Raw genomic sequence first — 22,297 nt, 5'->3', positions numbered from 1 at the left:
GATGATACTAATTATAAACAACAGCTTAATATGGAAGAGTTTGTTACAGAAACCTACAAAAAGAGAAGGGCAAAAGGCTATTAATTACCAGATTTTGACACGGCTCTACTTTGCTGAAGGCAAATGGTACTTGACTGCGTGATTAAAGTGACAATACCTTTTAGAAACAGCAGGTCTGAAGCCACTTCTACATAAATACGTCAGTTAACTAGGGGGAAACATTTTAACTTACTGGCTTAAGTACAAAATGGGGACTATGCTGGGATAAACAATTAAATTAGAAGTTTTACAGCTTAAATTTTGTTAAATTTCATATTAAGCGGCTAATAAATAGAATTAAACCTGCCCTTATTAATACCAAGACAAAGATGGCATTTATATTACTATTGCATCCATTGCTTTGTAGCAAAATGCAGATTACAGAAAAATATCAAGTTCAAAACTTCTTGCTTGTATGTGAGCCAAAGATGGAGGCATTCATGTAGAAAGTAGATAAAATGTGTACTTATCAGTTCCAAGAGGGCTTAGTAGGTACACTTTTACACTGCTCCGTTTTCTGCATAAATTCCAGAATTTTCAAAATTAAAATTTTGTTTCATGTGGTGGTGAGCACAAATCCTGACAAAAGGGAAAGGCAGGCTTGTATACTTCAAACGGCCCATACAAATCACTCTGGATGAAAATTTAGAATAGTTTTTCATGTATGCATTACCCCTTCAGAGCAGAGGCACAAGTCCACCTCTGTCTCAACGAAATCACAGATTTCACCCAAATACAGTGTTGTATTTAGTTCATGAATTATAGTGGGCAGAAATCAATACTGGTAACCTCTAGAAAAGTGAATACAGCTCCTGAAAAACAACCCAACCAACCAGACAAAAAAGCCATAAAATACCATTCTCTAAATTTCTAAAAGCTTTTAAAAACTTTGTTGTAAAAATAATGATCCAGGGAGTATTTTGTGGTAAGAATATTTTATATATTTTTTTTACACTTTTAACACTTACAAAAACATTCAAACACAAAAAAATTAAATAACTTTGGGAGCAGAATAAATCCTTCTGCCTACACACATACATCAATTCCAAGCTGTTGGCACAAAAAGTAATCCACATTCATAAAACCCTTACTACTATATCAAACATAAGTTAAGTAAATCATAGGCACTATTTTATCAAATCCATATTTCCACAATTCTGCAGTAAATCTCTAAACACAGAACCCCATGATTTCCTGATATCAATGAACTGGTAATGCACAAAGGCTTTCTAGCAAACAGACAGTCTGTCTTCTCAGGAAGTCATTTGCTGTATTCTGGGGGTAATAGCAGAGAAAAAAAATCCCTATTAAAACTCAAGCTGAATTTACCCAAGCGATGAATTACTTAACTTAAGGAAACGTACACAAGTTTGATGCAGCCATGGTAAAACCCCCAATATTGTCATCTAAACTGACTTTGAAAATTTTAAGTCAAGCAAAGTTTGATAAAATCCGTCAATTCAAATTCCCCTTCAGTGAAGACTGCAGCATTGATTTGGAAAATGCTGAAATATTAAAATTCAGGCTTTACTGAGAATATGCACATTTGATCTAGTCCTGTCTTCTGCTGAACAGTGACATGAGATACTGACATCCATTCCCTGTACCTGCAGGTGAATCAAGGCTAGATTAGTGGTATGTACTACTCTGTACTGGTGAAAGGTGGTTTCTGCTGAAATCTGGCAATTATAGTATATCTGACACCCCGACTTTGAAATCTTAGCACAGATCTTGGTCTTGGGTGTGAAGTCACCCATCAACCTAGAGCTTGCTTGAGTAGTTTAAGTTGCAAGTTAGTCTCCACTCCTTCCTATTTGGTTTCTTCCAAGTCAAGTAGTATTGCATGGCTTTTCATCCAGGAATATGTTAATGTTGGCCTAAAATTCAAGTGCTAGAATTTCAGGATTAGTTATCCTCTTAGTGGTGGGAGGTAAAATATACCAGCAGTCCCAAACTCACTAACTAATGGGGTCGAAGGCTACCTACCGTACAACCTGACTTGTAGTGTTTGTCAGTCATTGCACAAAGGATATACCATTCACATTCTCTTACTTCATCAACTGTACATCCAAAATATTGAAAAAGCTTCAAACAAAATCCCTTCCACTTAACTAGTCCCACCCAATACAACTTTAGCTACAGATTTTTGCATTATGTCTTCCAAAACAGAAAACAATGGTTCAATGCTAAATATATAAGTTGTTTTGAGCAAAATGTATTTGAGTAAGTCAGAGCCACCAGAGGAGTTTAATAGCTTGTAAACAGACACAGCAGGTTTCATACTCTGTTACCAGTAATGTAAGATACACATATGTAAGGCAAAGTATATATTTAAACACACTTATATGGGCAATATCTTCTGTAAAAATATTTACAATTTAAAATAAACCAATTTAAGAAATGGATGAAAGTAAAAAAATAGGATACAGAAAACTCCCTCATACCATGGAACATCACCTAAATGAATATCATTTGGCATCAAGAGTCAACTAATTTCCTTAAAATTTGTATGTTACAAGTGCATAGTTGTGTTTCCTTCTCCTTAACTATCAGCATTTACAGTTGCTGCAGGCTGCCAGTATAGTGGTATGGTATTATAACAAATCAAAATTATCACTTGCTCTTTCTTTTGCAAGGAAACCTGCTATTAAAAATTTTTCCCCAAATAGCAAGCCATGTGTTAAAAATGTGGCTACAATAGTGAAGGCCATCTTTCCTGAGCCAGGAATTTAAGGTTAGAAAGATTGTACAACTGATACTAAGCCCTTTTGGTGATCAAACATAAGAGTAGGTAAAGCCAATAAATCAACATAGGAAAGATGCAATCTATACTATTGCATTGTGTTTGTCTGCTACATTCAAACCTTTTAATGCAGTATAAGTCATGGCTACAACCCCCTGTTGTGCCTAATCCTCCAGAGTACCTGCTGATTCTTCCTGCAGTACTGAAGGACAGATCCAGTCCCAGCTGGGATCTCACACAATTGTTAAAAGCAACGTTTCCTTAGCACTGTAGCAGTCTGCAATCAGAACATTAGCTCTGATTCATGTAGCCTTGTTTCAATAGTACATATTCACCAATCTTTCTGCTGACTTAAAACAGGCTGAAAATGAAGTTTTGGATAATGTATGTTGACAGTTATCCTTGCTGTTTACCAAGATGGGCATTTCTTTGGCATTCATTCGTTTTTGCCCCGACATTGGCCACTCTCATAAATGCTCATATTGATAACATTTTTAGCAAGCAATAAAAAGCCCCCAGAACTGATAGCAATTTAATGTAGAAGTGATTGCATGACCACCAAACATCTGATGTTAGATGTCATTAAAGTGCTGCTTTGTAATAATCTCTGCCAGTTTGTGCTAATTAGAGACAGAGAGGTTTGGAATTTTTACAAATTCCAAGAGTCACATCTGAACAGTTTGTTTAATCAAGCTGTCTTTTAGCCTGGTGAGGAAGTATCCATGAGCACTGGAACTCTGCATTAAGCTGTGCAGATCAGTAGCAGCCATCTTTCCAACTCTCATCTTTCACGTTGCTGTATGTCTTGGGAGTGGGTAATGATCTAAAATGAAATGAGATGTTTTTCAGTTTCATATATAACTGTTCAAGTCTCTCTCTACAATACATAAGAATTTAAAGATTTTATAAATAACTGAAATACACACTTCATTAATTTGCTTCTTTGCAATACAGTTTACTTAAGATAAACCCTAGAGTATTTGCAGTTTCAGGTTACATGTTTTGTATCTTGGCAACTACCATGCCAGTAAAAAAGGCTAGATAAATAAACAGACAGAAAACCTATTGCTATTATACTCTGTGAAAACGCATACTTAATCTGCTTCCACCTAAAACAGGCCATTTTTTCAGTGATGTATAAAAACAGGCAAATCCTTGTTTAGAATATTACATTTTTCTTACATCATAATCTGACATTTGTGGAAACTTGATTATGGTACTGTGTACAGAGCCTGCATCATAGAATCATGGAATTGTTTAGGCTGGAAAAGACCTGTAAGAACATCACGTCCAGCACTGCCAAGTCCACCACTAGGCCATGATGTCTCAAAGTGTCACATCTACACATCTTTTAGATGTCTCCAGGGATGATGACTCCATATTCCTGGCCAGCCTGTTCCAATTTTTGACAGCCCTTTTGGTGAATAGATTTCCCCTAATGCCCAATCTAAACCTCCTCGGGTGCAAGCTGGGGTTGTTTCCCTTTGTCCTATGCATGCAAACTTTAAGAAAAGTTTTTAAAAAAGTCAATTTTAAAAAAATTTAGTAAAGTGAAAACTTTTCTGTAAGACAAGATGTGATTTGGACAACCACACTTCACTACTATTAGCAAATTTCTGGCAAAATAACTGCTTTTTATTACACAAAGTTCCATACTGCTGACCAATGCAGGCTCTAACCATAAAAGTCAGTGCTGTGACAGTCACTTGTCATTCCCCTGCCCAGCACTCTGTTTGTCGAACAAAACTTTTCCACTGTGCTATTTACCACCATTTTATCTCTACAGTACTAGAGACTAATTGTTTTCCCTTCCCTTTAAGGAGATTCTTAATATTTCTCATGGATGACTGTTTCCTTATGTCAGCTTCTATTTGACACCTCCAGTGAAAACTGACATTCACAGTTAATACTCAGTCTCTCGTGCAGTAGTTTTTGAAAAGACACATCAAGCAGCTTCTACAGCTGAGTGCTAGCACAATTATGTTTAAGCTAAAAATTCCATTTCATCCTGTGGGTTAACTACAGTGATTTTTCTGTTAATTAGCAAATGCTATGGATGTCTCCTTTGTCTTGGTGCATCTTCCTTCTCCAAGGTTCCAGCTGCCCAAGGAGAAAAACTACTCTCACCATGGTACTGTTGCTTGAGTTACAGAGGCAAGTAGTTATGACTTCAGAATGTGTCACTTACACAAGTGAATTTTCTCTTGCCAGTTATATTTTAGTAACTTTACCACATGCCGACAAATTCTTGCTGCCTTCTCAGCCCAGACTATGATTTTAATTACTTAGTTCATTATCTTGCATTAATGATTTCACTTTCACTCATTCACCTTTATTCTCCCATTCAAGAACCTTTATCTCTCAGTTTGGATTCAAAACTATTTTGGAAATAGTTCACATGGAGGTCTCAATTTCTGTTCTGAAGACCATGAGATCAAAATAACAATTGCAAGAACAAGCAGCACAAATACAGAGTGTACAAAATTCATTTTGAAAACTTCGACCTAAGACTACCTGTCAGAGACTCACCTGCGAACAGGCTGTGCAAGTTTGCTACGAGGCACTGGGATGCCCCCTGTGGAAGGGGCACTGGGTCTGGGCAAACCACTCCTCATCCCTGCTGGTCTGGTAAGAGTAGTGCTGTTAATACTGCTGGCAGGGCTTGGCAAGCCTGAGCTCTGGGCTGCAAGAGGCCCTGGTGAAGAACTACTGTGCGTCAGCTGTGCGGCTTCTGGAGAGGCAACCGAGCCCGGTGCGTGGCTACTGAACGCTTTCACTGGCTGTCGCAGAGCTAAGGGAGACGGTGCCGCAGGCGAGCGGAATTTACTCGAAGAAGGTACTGGAAAATACAGAAATTACTTTCAGTTTACGTTACTATATTACTGAAATGAAAAACTGGAAATTACTTTGTGATTATACAAACAATATGGAATGTATAATGGAATACAGCCAATCAAGCAGCAATGAGAAACAGGAATTCAGATGTCCTCTTTGTCATGTGTTTTTGATATCATAACTCTGATGCCGTCTTTGTTTACTACAAATATTTATCTGGATTTGTAAGTAATCCTAATCAGGCTATAATTGTTGCACCAGTAAAGTCAAAAGAAATTGAGAATTTCTTAAGAAGAAATTTAACTGCTTCAGAAACACATGAACTTAATTTCCATCTGTGAAAGAACATGTTGAAGAAAACAGTATTCTACTGTGACACAGGCTTTAAACAGATTCAAAGTGTATATTAGCCTTCAATGATGAAATTTTGAGTGCAGAGCATCTTGGCGTTTCTTTTATGCTGTTCTTTTTAACCATTCAATTCGAATTCATCTAAAGATATGGTTACATCCCACATTTTCTGGCAAATGGGAAAAAAAAAGATGGGGTCACCTCTCCTGGTTTCAGCTGGGATAGTTAATTTTCTTCCTGTTATGATGCTGTCGTTTGGATTAAGGATGACATCAGCCAACCCCCAACACCAAAGAGGTTAAGGTACTGCTATGAAACTTAAACCAGACAACTCTAACAATTTATAGCCTTCCTCTTCTTACAAACATTACCTAAATTATCAGTATAACTAATACCCATTTATAACTAATACCTCGTTTTTCTGGTACTTTGTACCTAAGTTAGTATGTAAGGTCTTGTTATCAAGTCTTTTGGGGATAGGTTGATAAGGCAGAATATTCAACAGCCCTTTGATAATGCCAAACCCTAAGCATAATTCTTCACAAGTATGAGAAATATTTTAAAATTATGCGTAATTTATCACTGAATAGAATACTTAAATTAACCCATAATCTCAGCAATGGAATGAAATTTCACCAGCTTTTCAAACTGATTAGGGTGGGTCAGTAAGAGTCAACACAGGATGATCAAATCAGTCATATAACAAAAACCACGTTTACATTTAGTAAATTTGCATAAACTACTCTCTGTTCTACTAAATAAATGTTTTGTACTGAGACCAAAGTTGCATCATTTTTGACAGATGTTGTACATAAAGAAGCTGATCCTTAATACAGCTTTTATTATCATCTTCAAGGTAGATCCAGTAAGAACACGAGGAGTGAGAAAGGAGATGAGTAATGCAGGAATGTAGCATCCTAAATGAGGTACAGAGAAACTGGTAATTTTGAGATTGTATTCTGAATCCATTTCTTATAGGGAATGTCTAGGAAGATTAATATGTACCTCATTATAGATGTGAATTGGATTTGATTCCTTTCTGGATTACCCAAGGGGGCCTTTCCCCTGATAGTAATATCAAACACAGCATGAAGCCACTCATGGGAAAAGCTGACAAGAAAAGGTGACAGAGAGGTCAAAAACACATGACAGTTGCTAAGCAGCAGGGAGAATAAAAAACCTTAAAATAAAAGCTGGCATCAAGCCAGAGTATGGATTAAGGAAAGCATTAACAACAGAATGACTGGACAAGAAGAGCATCAAAGTGCTCCTAGGACTAAGATAGATTACATATAAGTTTTTAAAATGTGACCTCGCCTATAACATTGATGCAATCTGCAGAATTTCCAAGTGACTCTACAGTGTAAATAGGGGGAGCTTTTATCACTGAACTCCTCATTACAAAGCTTGGAACACAAACGCAGCACCACGTTAGCATCTACCAACAGTGCAGTGCCAGTGTATAAAAACTGAATACAGCTTTGGGCCTCTTACAGGTACAACAGGGTAAAGGTTTTTAGGTACAGAATATGAGCAACAAAAAGTTGCAACAGAAGAAAGCTTGCTGCATTCCCAGCAGAAGGATCCAGTAAATCAGTCTTCTCCATCCTCTTTAACCTTCTGCTGACCATATTTTACCATGCTGCAAACTTGAGCTGTCAATTCATAAAACATTTCCTGTCAGCACAGCATTGCAGACATTGCTGAGAGCTACATTCATTCTTGTACATAAAGGAATGAATTGTCTTCCAGAGCAGCCACATGATGTAGTGTGGCAAACTGCCTATTAATTCTGTTCTACAGAAAAAGAATTAGGCCTCAGAGCAGTTTTGGATATTCATAATAGTCAGTTTGGCCTATCTGTAAGTCAGGGTCACAAAGAGTGAGGTACTGCCTCACAGACTATTTGATAATTGCGTACCCATGCATAGTATTTAGCTGATCCATGTTTAACACAAACACGTAAAAATGTAAGCGAAGTGCTTAGTAACTTTACACAACTCAATCTCTTATAAAATAAACTAGAAACAACTACAATTAAAACATCTGGCAACCAAAAAAAAAAAAAAAAAAAAAAAGGCATGGTGCAGTCATGACATTTAGATGTCCTACCCTCTCTGGATTCTGTCCTGGATTGTGGGCAGAGAGCACGAGATCTCCATGTGGCAAAGTAGGATGCTGTGAAGCTGCAAACTTATTTGGCTTGCACTCCAAGGCCAGCTGCTGCACACCAACTTGAAAACAGATTAAATTCTAATGCAGTTGTTAAATCACAACCATCATGATGAGATGAATCAACCCAACATGGAAGAACAGATGAGCTATAACTATAGGAATACACTGAGCTGTCAACTCAGTACAGGAAAGATGTGGACCTGTTGGAGCAGGTACAGAGCATGGATGATCATCACTCCTATGAAGAAAGGTTGAGAGAGGTTGAGGTCTTCAGCCTGGAGAAGAGAAGGTGCTGGGGAGATGTTACCACAAAGTGGTAAAAAAAAGCCAGTGTGTGTGTGAAAGGTGTCAAGCTATGTAATGAACAGTATTTTAAGAAGTTAAAATCGATTTTTGCTCAGCTGTTCATTTCTCTGAAAGGGAAGTCTTGCTTCATTACTGCTAAACACTTCTATACTCATGAGGATCTCAGATGAGAGGAAAGAAAACCAACACATTAGAAATAGCAAATAATTGAAAAAGACAAAGCAAGTAACTGAAGGGGTCTTCATTTGCAGTAAGAAATGCCAACAGCCTTAAACTGGAATATATAACTGGCAGCGCAATGTGCTCTGTTCCACATTCTCTAAGGTTTAATAAATTTTTACAGTTAATATAAACTCAAAGAAAAGCTAATTTTCTGTACATTCCTACAGTTTCAGACTAGGCCATTGAGCTAGTAAGTGTTCCAGAGAGCCAGAGGAAGGCATGGCCAACTGGAAAGAAAGCAAAGAAAGCTCTGCAGAGGAATAGCGATGGTGGCCTTATGCAAAGCAGAACATTGTGAGGACTTTACTTGGTATGAAGTATGAAAATTGCTAAGAGACTTCCTCTTAAGATGTGAATCTGTTTCACAGTCATCATACTTTGCTAAAACTTCCTGCGTGGCATGAAGTTGACTCTAAGGAGTTGGCATTGTTAAACCCCCATGAGAAACACATACATTCTGTCAGCCCCTCATGTCTGCACCAATGACTCTCATAATGCTTAAAGGATTCTAGCATTTACAAGCTTATGAATTAGTCTTAAGTGTAAGATGATCTTTAAAATGAGATCTTCTTGATTGTAGTAGACAACAGATCAACTATGCTTAAAACCAGAATCATTGTTTACCTGAACTGTGAAACTGAGGCAGTGGCACATACAAGGCTGCCAGAGCTGATTAAAAATCAGATAGAACCGTCCAATTAGATTAGAGACTTAATATTTCATTTTATTAAAAAAAAGTCAAGTTCAGCCATTAGCAAACTGGAATATTATATACAAGAGTCTCTAATCCCTTGAGTCAAAAATCTTAATTCATCTATGTTGGGATTAACCTTCTGATTTTGTGAGGAAAAGAGAAAGCACAAGTACATGCAAAGTAAGTTGACAGTCTACATTAATCTTTTCAATGACAAATTTGTTAGCTTTTATTCCACCACAAAGGATTGCATGAGTATTTTTACAACCTTTGTTTTAAAAGATGTATCTTGCAATTTAAAAAATTCCAACACAAATATAGCCCTAGCAATATGCATTTAGGAGTCTACTTTTCTAATCCATATTTCCTAATTAATGTTAGAAAGTGACCGTTCCTTGGATTTTTATCTCAAAATTCAATCTCCTATATAACAGAGTTTATTTTTAATATTTAGACCAAGAAGTTAACTTTCACACAGCAGGGACCACTTAGTTAATCTCTACAGTAATTGCAGGAGCAAGTTTATTAACCTAGAACATGTGAGATTTAATGCAGGCGAACCAGGCTGAGATTTGCTGGAGCTTGGTAAGAGGTTATAAGTTAATTACCTCCTTTTGTAGATGGAGTTTGAAGAAACTGTTTGGTTTTGAAGGCAGCACGAGGCAAATTTTTCTGCCTTTGCAGAGCTGTTGAAAGACAAGAAGTGTTATATTTGTCTAAGAAGATAAGAAAACTAAATTTACTGGGAATTTCAGAATTGTATCCACTTGTGAAGCATCAAGGAACAGTGTGAGTAAAACACTCAAAAAGCTGTTATGACTCTGGAAGTGATGGCGTTTTGTGAATGGTGCTTGCTCTTAATGGCAAAGAGTTGCAGAGGAGTGTGTCAGAAATTTTGCAGTGCAAAATGAGCAGATTTGGTAAGAGTAAAGCTTCTTGCAGGGCAAAAAGCCCAGAAATGCAAAACAAAAATTAAAACACCAAAAGGAGAACAAGCCACCTAGCAAACATGCTGCAGCAATATGAGAGCAAGATTAGATACAAAGATGAAAATTAAACTGTTGCATTTGACCTAGCAAAACCAAATTTTTCATTTTAAAAGTGTTTTCAAAAATATTCTAACACTATACAAAAGCATAATTTGTCTAATATAATCATCCTATAAACAAATTGTATTCTTCAGTTATGGAGACTTAAGCCTTCTTGACAGATGTCTTTTTTCTCCCCTCTTTAAAAGCTATGCAAGAGGACTTAAGCTTAAAATGAAGACTTAACACTAAGATTTATCAGCTGCCAGCATGTACACAGCATGATGGAAATTGTCTTTTATTGCTCCTTTGCTCCCTTGTCCTGCCTCTTGTCTAGTAATATTCAAGGTCTGGTATTGCCTTGAAATGACCTCACTACCTACCAGTTACCAAGAGAGAAGCCAATGCTCCGAGAGCAGCAGAATCTTGGCATGGAGAGAATTACTTATTGCCAGAAGGAATGCGTTGACTCAGCCTATTTCCATTGCAGCACATTTAAGGGGGGGAAGGAGGAAAGTAGTCAATGAAATAAGGCTTTGACTACACAGAGACTTCATAAAATGATAATGCATGAAAAAACATCTCTGCTTATCTCCATGTATGAAGTTTTATACCAGCATAAAACTGATTGCACTAGCAAGCTTATTTCCATAGTGAGAAGGAAGAAAGATGGGGGAACAGCTGTGCAAAAAGATCCTGACCCTGAGTAAGGAACAATCCCATCACCAATTACTGAATATCGCTATAAGAAAGGTGTGAGGGGGAACAATTTGAATCCTAATATTAGTTAGTCCTTTTGTTTGATAATAATCATTATATGCTATCACCTTTCCTGTGCTTCAGTCACTGCAAAATACCCATATTTTATGAACTATAAAAAATTCATTATGTGTTTTAACATCATGCTGAAATTATGACTAAGCAGTCTATTCAGTTTAGTCTTAATAACTAACTAAAACTGTCATGTTAAGCAAACAGCAAAAAGGAATTAGATTGTTCATAAACACAGTAAAATTCTGCCTGTGCCTACGACTAATAAAAAACCTTATTCCTTCTGCCAACTAGAATCTAATGCAAAATAGCCTGTGGCAATATGTAATTCTTACTCAACTGGCACATGGTCTTCCTAGAAGCTTTTTTTAAAGCACACATATGACCAGCCAATTAAGCACAGTAAGGTCCCTAAATATGAGCACAATTCTTAGGAATGTACTGAGGCAGACCACTGGCCAGACTGCTTCAGTCCTCAAGTATTCCACTTTATTATTTTTTACTGAATCACTGTTTTTTGTTATATCACACAAAATGAAGAAAAGCTTCTTCCTTCATATTATAAATTTGTTTTGTCCTAATCCACTCAGATTTCAATGTGCTACTGCACATGGCACTTTCTTTTCCCATCATTATTCACACTTCTTGCAAGTCAGATGTGGGATGATATGGAAAGGATTTTAAATATGCATGTATCAAATTCCTTCCTTCTCAATGGAGACTCCAGGAAATAGACAACAGCAAAACATTTCTGTGCACTGAAACACTGAAAAGGGCTTAGGCAGTACAATTTGAGCAATGCTGAGCAAACATGCAGTTTGAGATAAAGGCCCAGTGCATGTTTAGCCACACCACTCGCTACTGTTGAAGTGCTCTGTGTGCTGTGACATTCCCTGTCACAACTGCTGTGTGTTGACCACATGTAGTTACATTTACTTCTGATTAACTGAACTACTTGGACTACTTGGTTTCTCCAAAACTTACTCTTCCTCCTTTTACTGTGAACATGCCAAGCAGATGGATCTTGGCAAGCAGACCAGTCACATTATTGATATTTGAAGAACCTAAAGCTCTTCGAGGAAGTTTTGTATTTAGCTCTTGTTAAAAGCATCCATGTGCTCATAGTGCTACCAAGTACAAAAGCATCACACAGAATCCAAAAGCAGGTAGCCCCTACATGGATGCCACCCTACAACTTCTAGAGCTTTGTACAATCTGTGTGGTACAGGACCCAAATACAGAGATTTCCCATCACTAACGCTTCAGACAATACCTATTCCTTGGGGAACACACATATGACCATCTATTCCAGTGTTTTAAGTGAAATACTTATTAGCTTTCATATTAAAAAAAAATTACTTTCTACAGAATGGCATGGAGAATCAGATGTAAATGAAGATTCAAATTGTTACAACTGCTATTTAATTCAGACTCTTTTAAAAAAAAAATTGGATTTTTCACCACATTGCAGCTAAAAGTTAAAAGGCCAATGTTTTCATGTTTACAGTTGTACCTCTAAACAGATCATACCTGTCTTCTCTCTCTTCTCTAAGCAAGCAAATATAATTTGCCTATAAAACTGTAAGAGGAATTGTCATTTCAGAAACTTACTGGATTCCTAGCTCATTTTTGAATGCCAGCGACCATAGCAAGTTCAGTATTGCAGCCACAGCAAATGTGCAAGTAAATTATGAACCGCAAATCTTTGACAAGGAGCAAAGTAGTGACCTCAGGTGGCAAGCCAGCGTCCTTGCAAAGGTAAGCTCATGCAAAACTAGCAGGTGTATGAGGAAGCTTCAAATCCCAAGACCCAGAAATCATTGCCAAGGGAAAACAAAAATTTGCTGCAATTTAACAGTGCTTTGTGCAAAGTGACAAAATATAAAACCAATAAAACAAAAAGTATACAATAAAAAGGACACAATTCTGGAAATCTTTATACAATGTACAGTTTTGCAGAAAATTTTTTAATTCAGACTAAGCAAAGATACTTACTCATTGACTTCACACACAAACCGTTTTACGATTGTCAATAGCAAGACTCTGACAAACATCTGTAAGAGCAGGGAAACTGTAAAAGCTAGAAATCTGGCCTTTATTAATGATATTTAACTTACATTTAAATGTAAGTTGGTCTAGAGTGGTTCACATTTGGGGATATAGTCTATGAAAAAAAAGCAAATTTACCTAATAATTCTTAATGCATCCACAAGTTGAAAAAAATAAATATAAACACAATCACACCACTTTGGCTCCTGCAATGAAGTAATTGACTAAATAATGAATACTGTGACTTCTCTTGTCTGATCTTTCCAGAAAGTTTAACCATGAATATACTTTTAATTCTGGAAATAGCCTTCTAGCTAAGTTGCTCTCTATGCTCTTCCCTTCCCAGTTCACTCAGTTCTAAAGCACCAAATAAAATCTGTAGAGATTTTTAGTAAAAATATTTTTTGTTCATTTTCTTTCAGCTCATTTTGGTAATTCTTCCTATGACCAAAACAGCACAGCTGTAGACCAGCTGTCCAAGTGCTCTGAGTGCTTTATACTTTGATAAGCCTGCCTAACAGGTAACAAAGGTGCATTTGAGGTACACAAAGGTCCTTTCAGCTGGAAATCCCACCTTCTGAGTGTCTGCAAAAGGTGGAAGAAGAGGGCCAAGGTGAAAGGATGCTGGAGTAACTTATGTGAACAAAAAGTCACACTAACTTCTATCTACTACAGTATCACACACCTGGGACTGACTGTCCACACAATCCTTACATCTTCTCTGAGTCGGTACAAAGACAAATCCTGGAGTCTTTTTGGCATGGTCTGTTCCTTATTTTGTATTTAACTGTACTTGGCTGCTTTAACACATTGTTTTGAAAGTTTTAAGATAACCAATTAGGTATGCCACTATGTCTTCACTGTTCTACAAATAAAATACCCCTAGTTAAATTCACAAACATTACTTTTACATTTCCTGTCAAATATTTAGATTACTGATGAACCTTTATCACAGAATTTTTACAGTTCAAAGCTCTACACATAAAAATATTCATGTGTTCTTCCCTGGAAAATGTCACATACGATTATTAAATTCAGAAATTTGTTTTAAAAGAAATGGTCAGGAAACATTTAAACAACAGGAACTGGCAATATTGACATATAAAGAACCACTGAATATTTAATTTTCATTTGCTTTGGCTTCTTTAAGGTCACCATTTTCAAGAGATTTGTGAAAATAGCAGCATTCTCATATCAGCACTTAACTTTTGGAGAAACTAGGAAAGCAGGAGTCCAGCAATGGGCTAATATATTTTATGAGACACAGGTTCATCCAAACCCTTTTTAGGAAGTAACTGACACTTAAAGTAAATAAAATGGGCAACTGGATATAAAATCCATGTGCCAAAAAAAAAAAAAAAAAAAAAAAGGAAAGAAACTGCAGACAAAGGTTAACTTAGATTGTTAAACTGAAATGAACACTTTCAGGTCATGTTTCATTAGTTAAAAAAAGGAATACACATCATCTAGGTGCTTTTTCAGAGCCTAGAAAGAAAACAGTTTCTGACATGCCCATATACTGTATTTACATTATTTACATTACTTTTACATATACTTTTAGGAAACTATGAATGACATCTTAATAAGAAATCGAACTTTTTTGAGTATTTTGTGTTCCATAAAAACAGATCCACAAAAATCTGATTAAAAATCAAGATTAGCACCTCCAGTGTAGCATGCAATGTTTTGCTTTGCCCTGAGAGTGGGAGACAGTCGAATACCATCACTTAATTCTGAAATTTACACCGAAGTAGCACTAAAGGTACTTACTGGCTGAGGCTTGAGGTTGAATGCGAGGTATTCCTCCATTTGGCACTTGGAAGTTTGAGTCACTTCTGCTGTTTTTCACAGACTCAGCTTGGATGTTAGATGTCCTGGACAAGTTTGGAAGACTACGCCTTAGTTTTTCTGTATGAAATAATACAAAGACACCACAATGTGTAGTCTGATGCTGGACAAAGGTCAGGTTGCAAACCCGTAGTTGAACCCCAAACGTGACACAAAATGTCAGCCACATAAAACTACAATACAATTTAGAAGTGTATTTTGTTACATTACTTCTTCTCAAATCTATCACATACAAAATATTTATGTATCTAAAAAAGGAAGAATATACATTTTTCACCTATGGTGAAAAAAGTCAAGCATATTGTGCTTTGAAATTGAAACATATCTGGATTGTGATTCTCTGGGTTTTATTCTACTATTATAAAAGCAGACAAACCTAATTTGCAGTTTTGCACATTTTTCAAATTATTTACCTAGAAAGTTATTTGTAACAAAATGCTTGCCTGAAGAGTAAAAACAATACAGATGTTTGAGTAAATTTTTGAGACTGCCTTGTCCCATATCAGTCATTATACAACAAATAACAGCTATCTACTTGGAAAGGACCTCTTCATACATAGAAATCAAAATTATTGAAGTATCCAGTTATGCTTCATCTTTCACATATGACTTGACTTATCTACTCAACTAATGCTGATATTTCAGAGGCCTTCTAACATTTGTACCACTGTTCACAGAATATGAAAAGATGCCATTAAATACTTCTCAAGTCTAATGACATTCTGTGCATCTCCAACCCATGCAGAGCTGGGTTGATGACATACTTTGGATGGAAGACTGAAGCGGCCTTGACAGGATGAGTGGCCAACCTGATTCTGCAGAGGGATGTAGGGAAGAAATAAGTTAACCATGCACAAGGACTGAAGGTGAAAACAAAACTAAGTCTTCACTGGCTGAATATTCCAATAAGTGTACTTTCTTCACTTAGCAGTTTCCATTGCTTTACACTGCACTTGGTACATTGTTGAACCCTGTCAACCAAATTTCCCTCCAACCATTCTAGGCAAATAAAATTAAAAGGGAAAACCTGAACAACTTTTTTGGCTACTGCTGTATAACTCTGAACATCCAAGCAACATTCAACTGCAGAAAACCTACTGCAAGATAACTCCTTGGAAGTGTTTCAGAAACACATGATCACACACTCTATTTTGATCCCTCTGGTATGTGGGATACTAGCTTTTGGTACCATTCCTCTCATAGGATATTTTTATTGCAGCTCATCTAGCATGGATTAAGATTTTCATTTAAGAAATGAATGGGAAAGGAATTCCTGATTAATTCACAATATAATTGATTAGCTTTTGTGCTGCACATTTTCCGAGACACCTAAAATTTCCTCAAACCACTATTACTAGTAAGGGGAATTCTTAATATCTAATATATATTCTTTCTAAATTTAAAATCTTACTTGCTGGATAAAAACTACAATTGTTGAAATGGAAATATGCTTGCAAAATTTCATCCCAGTAAAAGGCGTTTCTGCCGGACTGCTACCAGGAAGAAGGACATTCAAGAAGAAAAATTTTATCAGGATTATATTATTTTGTTCAATGCCACTATAGTACAATTGTTTGCATTGAATTTACTGCAAACTTTATTTATTATTCAGCAGTTTTCACAACTTTGAGATATCTAAAATATCCAACAAATGCATTAATTAAGTACTAATGTTTTTAAGACTGTTCATGATTGAAAAGCTTTAGAGTCCTGTGCAACCAGAAGAAAGCTGCCTCACAGGCAACAGGCATGCATAAATCACCATGTTACTCTTATCTGACCACAATTACTTTCATCTACATTTTGTTCTCTTATTTGCAACGCCTAACTCTACTAGTAAATGACTTTTCCTGCTTTATTTTAGTGCATTTGCCTACCAAATATAGACCTTGCTATATGAAACTCAATTATACTCATTGACTGGATAACATCTAAAATAAATATACGCCTGTCAACTCATCTGACCGTAAGGGTGCCCCAGCAGAACTTAAGCTTTGCTTGCTCTGCGTTTTCTTCAGCAATTCAGATATTAAACCACGATGTTACACAGGCACGAAGTTTTAGAACTGCACACTGATGAAACTCCTTTACAGAAACTACACAACTACTTGTGTGATGAATTTCAAAGGTTTTTACCTTCACTTTTGACATTACTAGTTTGCAAGTCTGTAGGATGGCCTTGAAGTGAAAGACGAGGTTGCTGTAAACGGCTAATCATAGGCTGTGGTGACACTCTGCTGTACTCTATGCTTCGAGCAGGTGATCGGGAGCGAGGTGAATTCCTTGGAGATTGTTTTGGTGAAGGCCAGGGAGAACTGCGAGGTGATGGTGAGAACCTGCTAACAGCAGGGTGCACTGTGTGATGTGTGCCATCTTCCTCATCTTCTAAGCTCTGTGCATCAAGCTCCTGGTCACTGAACGTGCCTCGCCGGGTGGAATTGCAAGAGGAGCCAGAACTACGCCGAGAAGCTGAGGCTGCGTACTCTTGCCGCAGGCCTGGCAACAACAAGAGCATTGTTTACTTGTGTCCAGCCCACAGACGGTTCAAACTAGAGACAGTGCACACAGATATCTCCACAGTTCTCAAACTCAAATTTGGCTCACCTTAACTCCTGTTATTGGAGGCATTAAACAAATTCCAGTCAATACCAAAAGGTTATCTATCAGCTAATAGTGACTTGAAATAAGTAGGTGAGTTCATTTCTTTTCCTAGTAAAGCAATCATCAATATAGGTGTGCTGTGTATGTACTTGTTCATCTCCTCACCCAGGCTGGAACTAGCAACACAGGCCACATCATAATTTTGGTATCAAGTAACATCCTGTAACAATGAAATGTCTCTAGCAATGTATTAGTAAACCTAACCAAAAAAGCAACACAATAAGCTACTCCTAGAGGAACTGGAGGTGTTAGATCAGTGGTCTCTAAAGTGTGGTGCCCACACCCCCAGGGATACACAAACCAATCCACAGGCATACAGCATAAAAATTCTGAACAACTAGTATTCTTAAAACAGCATTTATCCTACCTTTATCTCATACGTTAAAAAAACCTATAATTTTGTGTATATTTGTAGATGTTATACATTAGAGTAATACATGCATATAATTTATTAAAAAGTACATACATTGGGCATTTGGTTTAGGTTTTTTTCACTGATAAGGATATATAATAAAATAGTCTGGAGACCACCTAGTTAGACAAACAGAAATTATTACCACTTTCTGCAAATTCAAATGAAAAAAAAGACAGTCTCAACTAAAGCTATAATGAAAAACATCTATATAGGCACTTTTCATAACTATTCTTTGCCAATTGACTATACATTTTGGTGATTTAAATTATGGTTTAAGCACTGATGTGAACAAGACTAGATTAATCTCCTGAGAAGAATGGTGGTAGGCAATACTCCATTCTAACAATCATCCTTTTAGCAAATACTGTATCTTACAAATTCATACTCTCCAGCATTGTTTTGTCCATTGTTCCCAAAGAAAACTTCTGCACAGCAACTTCCTTTCCTTAGCCTGCAGCCTGAAGTCCTTAACCAGCTTTCTTGGGCAAACTACAATTCCACAGGCATAGTAGAATTTATACCCCTTTTCCATGCTTACTAAACAAGTGCTACTGCAGTTATTCAATTAAAAAAACCAAAAACACCCCAACAGTTCTGCTTTGATTTCAGGAAAAAACCCTACTTACTTTCTTCCTGCATTCGTGCTAAAATTTGCACATCTGTAACATCATTTAGCTTATAATTAGACCCAATAGAGTCTTCGTCCATCTCTGATGCACTTAATTCACTGTCCAGAGAAGACTGTGGACTCAGTGGAGGATTTCTATCTCCTGAAATTTTAAGATGACCTATGGAAAGAAAAAAAAAAGTAAGAGGAATTGTTGTTATTAAAAAAGTCAAGTTGCATTTCCTTTCCTAGTAAAAACCACCAGTCTGAAGAAATTGTACTGAGACATTGATCTGACAGACCGTTTGAAACATTTGATTATTTCACTGCAAACCTAGGCTGAAAATGTAACTTACAAAAGCAGAGTTTAGCCATTACCTTTTAAAAATGGGCAAGTTCATAAAATCATTGCATTAGTGTAAAAACAAATTAGTGGCAAATAATTTGGTCTATCATAGCACATTCCAACTGGTATGAAGTTTGCACAGTTCTACAAAAACAGCAACTGCAGACCTGGTTCCATCTGAGCTTCCATTTTCACCTCTCTATACTGCCTTGTAAGACATAAGTTTGACTGGATCTTTCTTAACAATAAGGATTTGCTGATCCAATAAATATTGATTCAGTTTGGAATGCTTAAAATATACTTTATCTGAAAATTACTACCTATTCCACATATGCACCTTTGATAACCTGTAACATGGAAACTGTAACAAGGAAAAACACTTCATGTTTGCTGCCTTCTGGATGGTACCTCCATTTCCTGTTACATCTCTGTCCCCCAGGCAGATATGCCATTGTAGCACACAATGCAGAGCAGAGCCACTGAGATTAAACCAAAAACTGAGTAATGGGTCTCATGCAATGCAGGCTTCTGTAAAAGTCCACAGTGAACTAGTGACAGCTGGATTGTCAATGCAATGTTTTTTCACTTTCCCTGTAAGCTAACTTAAATTAATTACATACAGTAAGCCAATAGTCTGACTTCAGAATAGAGATACATTCTAGGCATCATTTTTTCTCATGCAAAGAAAGTGTCTACAGAGCAGAATAAAAGAAGAAAACATTTCCAGAAGTTACTGTGTACACTGATGACTACAAAATCTCATGTGCTTAACTGGAAGGCTTGCTTTTTCCTTATATTACATTGTTTCCATCTTGGAGTTACTAATAGATACATTGCATACCAGATGTTTCAGTTAGTAAACAACAGGATAGTTGAAAAGACTTCATAACTACCAACTCCTACCCTTTGAACAGTTACCACGGAATTGATATCCCTGTCAATTACAGGGTCACTTCCAGAAGCCACTTGGAACTCTACAAAATGAACACTGTGTGTTTTGGTCTAACTGCTAACCACATATATCCGTGATTTTTGGGACATGGACACCGAAAGAAAACATTTTACATGCTTCTCATGCCAGAAAGTATGCAAAAAAGCCCTTCTAAAAAGCTTAAACACTGCATGATGCACACATCCGACAAAACACTGAAAAGTTCTGGAATCTTTCTTACTCTAGTTCGATGCAAATGTTGTCTATCTGAGCACATTTGTGAAAGGAAAAGGAGGAAGAAAGGAAAAGTGACTTACCTGAGGTGCCAGGAGGTATGAGCTGTTTCACTAAAGCAGATTTCACTGGTGTTGAGGAGGGAGAGTTGAAGCCGCTGCTGTAGGGGCTACCAGTATTTGGGCTGTAGGAGCTCGCGTAACTGACCGCACTGAAAGGGCTGCTGTACAAACTCTGTCTCTTGAGAGCTGCAGGAAAGAGGGGAAAAGTGATGAATTATACTGAATGAATCAATGAAAAACAAATACAATACTATATTATGTCTCCAGTGTGATTTAATTACTATACAGTTCAAGTAGAAAACTTCAGTCAGCGGAAATTTTTCCACTGCTTTCTTCACCTCAAAGATATAACCATAATGTGAAAAGAGTGGGAGAAGGGGGCAACACAAGATAATGACAAATGTTTTCCTTTTAGGAATCAGATCTACGATCACTACAGCTGATGTCTTTGAGACGTTCAGTGTAGCTGCTGGGAAGCAGCAGGAAGGCAGTAGCAGCTCAGTTACACTAACATACACTGTATACACAATTACATACCAACCAGAGAACACCATGAAGTGATGTTCTCAGAACTCTCAGACCTGTGTCTGAATCACACAATACTCTACAGTAACCCCAGGACTGGCACCACACAACTAAGCAGTATCACTTACAAAATTTCCCTAAGCATAGGCTAAAACGAAAAACCAATAAGGCAAATGCTTCTGTTGAGAATTGTGGGTACCATGAACCTACCAGACTAAAGAAAATTGACTATTTCCTACTATTAACCTTCTGTTCTAATGACTTGGGATTTTTTGGCCATAGGCTTTAACCTCATACACAATATAACAGCCAAACTGGGTATGTTCCTCTGCCATTTAATGTAAATGTTTTAATGTTGAAGTATTTTCAGATGAATTTTAAACAGTGGTGAACACTGTGATACTGGAATTCTGCTGGTTGTCAGGTGTATTATTTGTTTAGTTACTTCATTATTTTGTTCAAAAGTTTACATTTTAAATATAATAGGAAATAGAATTTCAACTACGGGAAACTAGTGGTATCCAAAAGATATTTAGACACTTTTGCTACAAATCAGTTCCTTCACTGCTGGAAGTATCTTTATGCATTAATGTATATAAGAACAAATTAGGTTGCAAAATGTTAAGATGAAAAAGCTAGAAATCCCAACTTGATGTTATATAAATCCAGCTGCTAAAAGTAAGCTATTAAAAAAAATTGTGTGACATTTTTCTTAGTGGAAAGGGGCTTCAATGAGTGCAGTAAGAATTAGGCTACTGGTATCAGTGGACAGGAAAAAAAAAAAAAAAGAACTAATTGAACCCATATTTCTTTACTAAAAATCATTGTTGCTTTGACATTAGAAGCCAAAACAGACTACAATTGCATGAAATGCTTTCAGCAAAGCCCAGAAAAGCTTCAGCTTCTTCCCTTTGCTCTTGGTCACTACATCCTCAGTTGTCCAGTGCAAACATTGAAGGGGCTGCAGTATTATCTGAGCTACTAAAATAGATTTAAGTTAAAAAATATCAAGAGTATTTTAAATGATTGTATTACTTAATCAGTTCTTAAGGGTGCTCCCCAAAAAGTGTATCATCCAACGTACCCACTGGCAGAATGCAGCGCAGAGGCAAAAGCAGCAGAAATTAAAGCTGACTTTGCAGCAAATTCCTAAAATTGCATCTCGTGTAAAGATCCTTTCTAAACCAGTTAATATTACCAGTGTTTTAGTAGAGTGAAAAGACAGTTATACATGAAGGATGAAAGGTTTATATTCCAGCTTTCACTGCAAATCTTTAACAATATGAGTTAATTTCAGCAAATTGTGAATTCACTAAATTCTAGCAAGTATTCATGAGGTATCTTCAGTTTATTTTGAGTGTCAGAAGGGAAAACCTCCATTATATTACAAAGCTCAGTAAACAAAACCAATAATTACAAGTCACTCTGTTCTGGGTGATTATGATGAGGCCTTTG

At 36.8% G+C, this 22,297-nt stretch overlaps 1 protein-coding gene across 7 annotated transcripts in view; it reads right to left on the bottom strand.

The window, feature by feature from the left end:
* Positions 1 to 955: 955 nt before the first annotated feature.
* The window catches only part of SLAIN2 (SLAIN family member 2), a 34,304-nt gene continuing 12,962 nt past the window's right edge, over positions 956 to 22,297 (bottom strand). Inside the window, exons 3-10 of one of the 7 annotated variants that reach the window (XR_015803086.1) lie at positions 20,339 to 20,503; positions 18,764 to 18,925; positions 17,198 to 17,557; positions 14,984 to 15,121; positions 13,160 to 13,235; positions 9,974 to 10,051; positions 8,081 to 8,202; positions 5,482 to 5,621 (exon numbers count right to left, since the gene is read on the bottom strand). Coding sequence is in view for 5 of the 7 variants with exons in the window: in XM_014887961.2 (XP_014743447.1) it covers positions 3,539 to 3,605; positions 5,312 to 5,621; positions 9,974 to 10,051; positions 14,984 to 15,121; positions 17,198 to 17,557; positions 18,764 to 18,925; positions 20,339 to 20,503 (1,280 nt within the window). In the remaining 2 variants the exon portion in view is untranslated. Of the gene's footprint in view, positions 3,606 to 5,311; positions 5,622 to 8,080; positions 8,203 to 9,973; positions 10,052 to 13,159; positions 13,236 to 14,983; positions 15,122 to 17,197; positions 17,558 to 18,763; positions 18,926 to 20,338; positions 20,504 to 22,297 lie in introns of those variants that run through there. The other 6 variants (XM_014887961.2, XM_088163333.1, XM_088163335.1 and 3 more) reach the window with 6 other exon arrangements.

This window comes from Sturnus vulgaris, chromosome 4 (assembly GCF_052056855.1).
Source record: "Sturnus vulgaris isolate bStuVul1 chromosome 4, bStuVul1.hap1, whole genome shotgun sequence".
NCBI classification, from domain to species: Eukaryota; Metazoa; Chordata; class Aves; order Passeriformes; family Sturnidae; genus Sturnus; species Sturnus vulgaris.
This window is presented reverse-complemented; position numbering and strand designations above follow the sequence as displayed.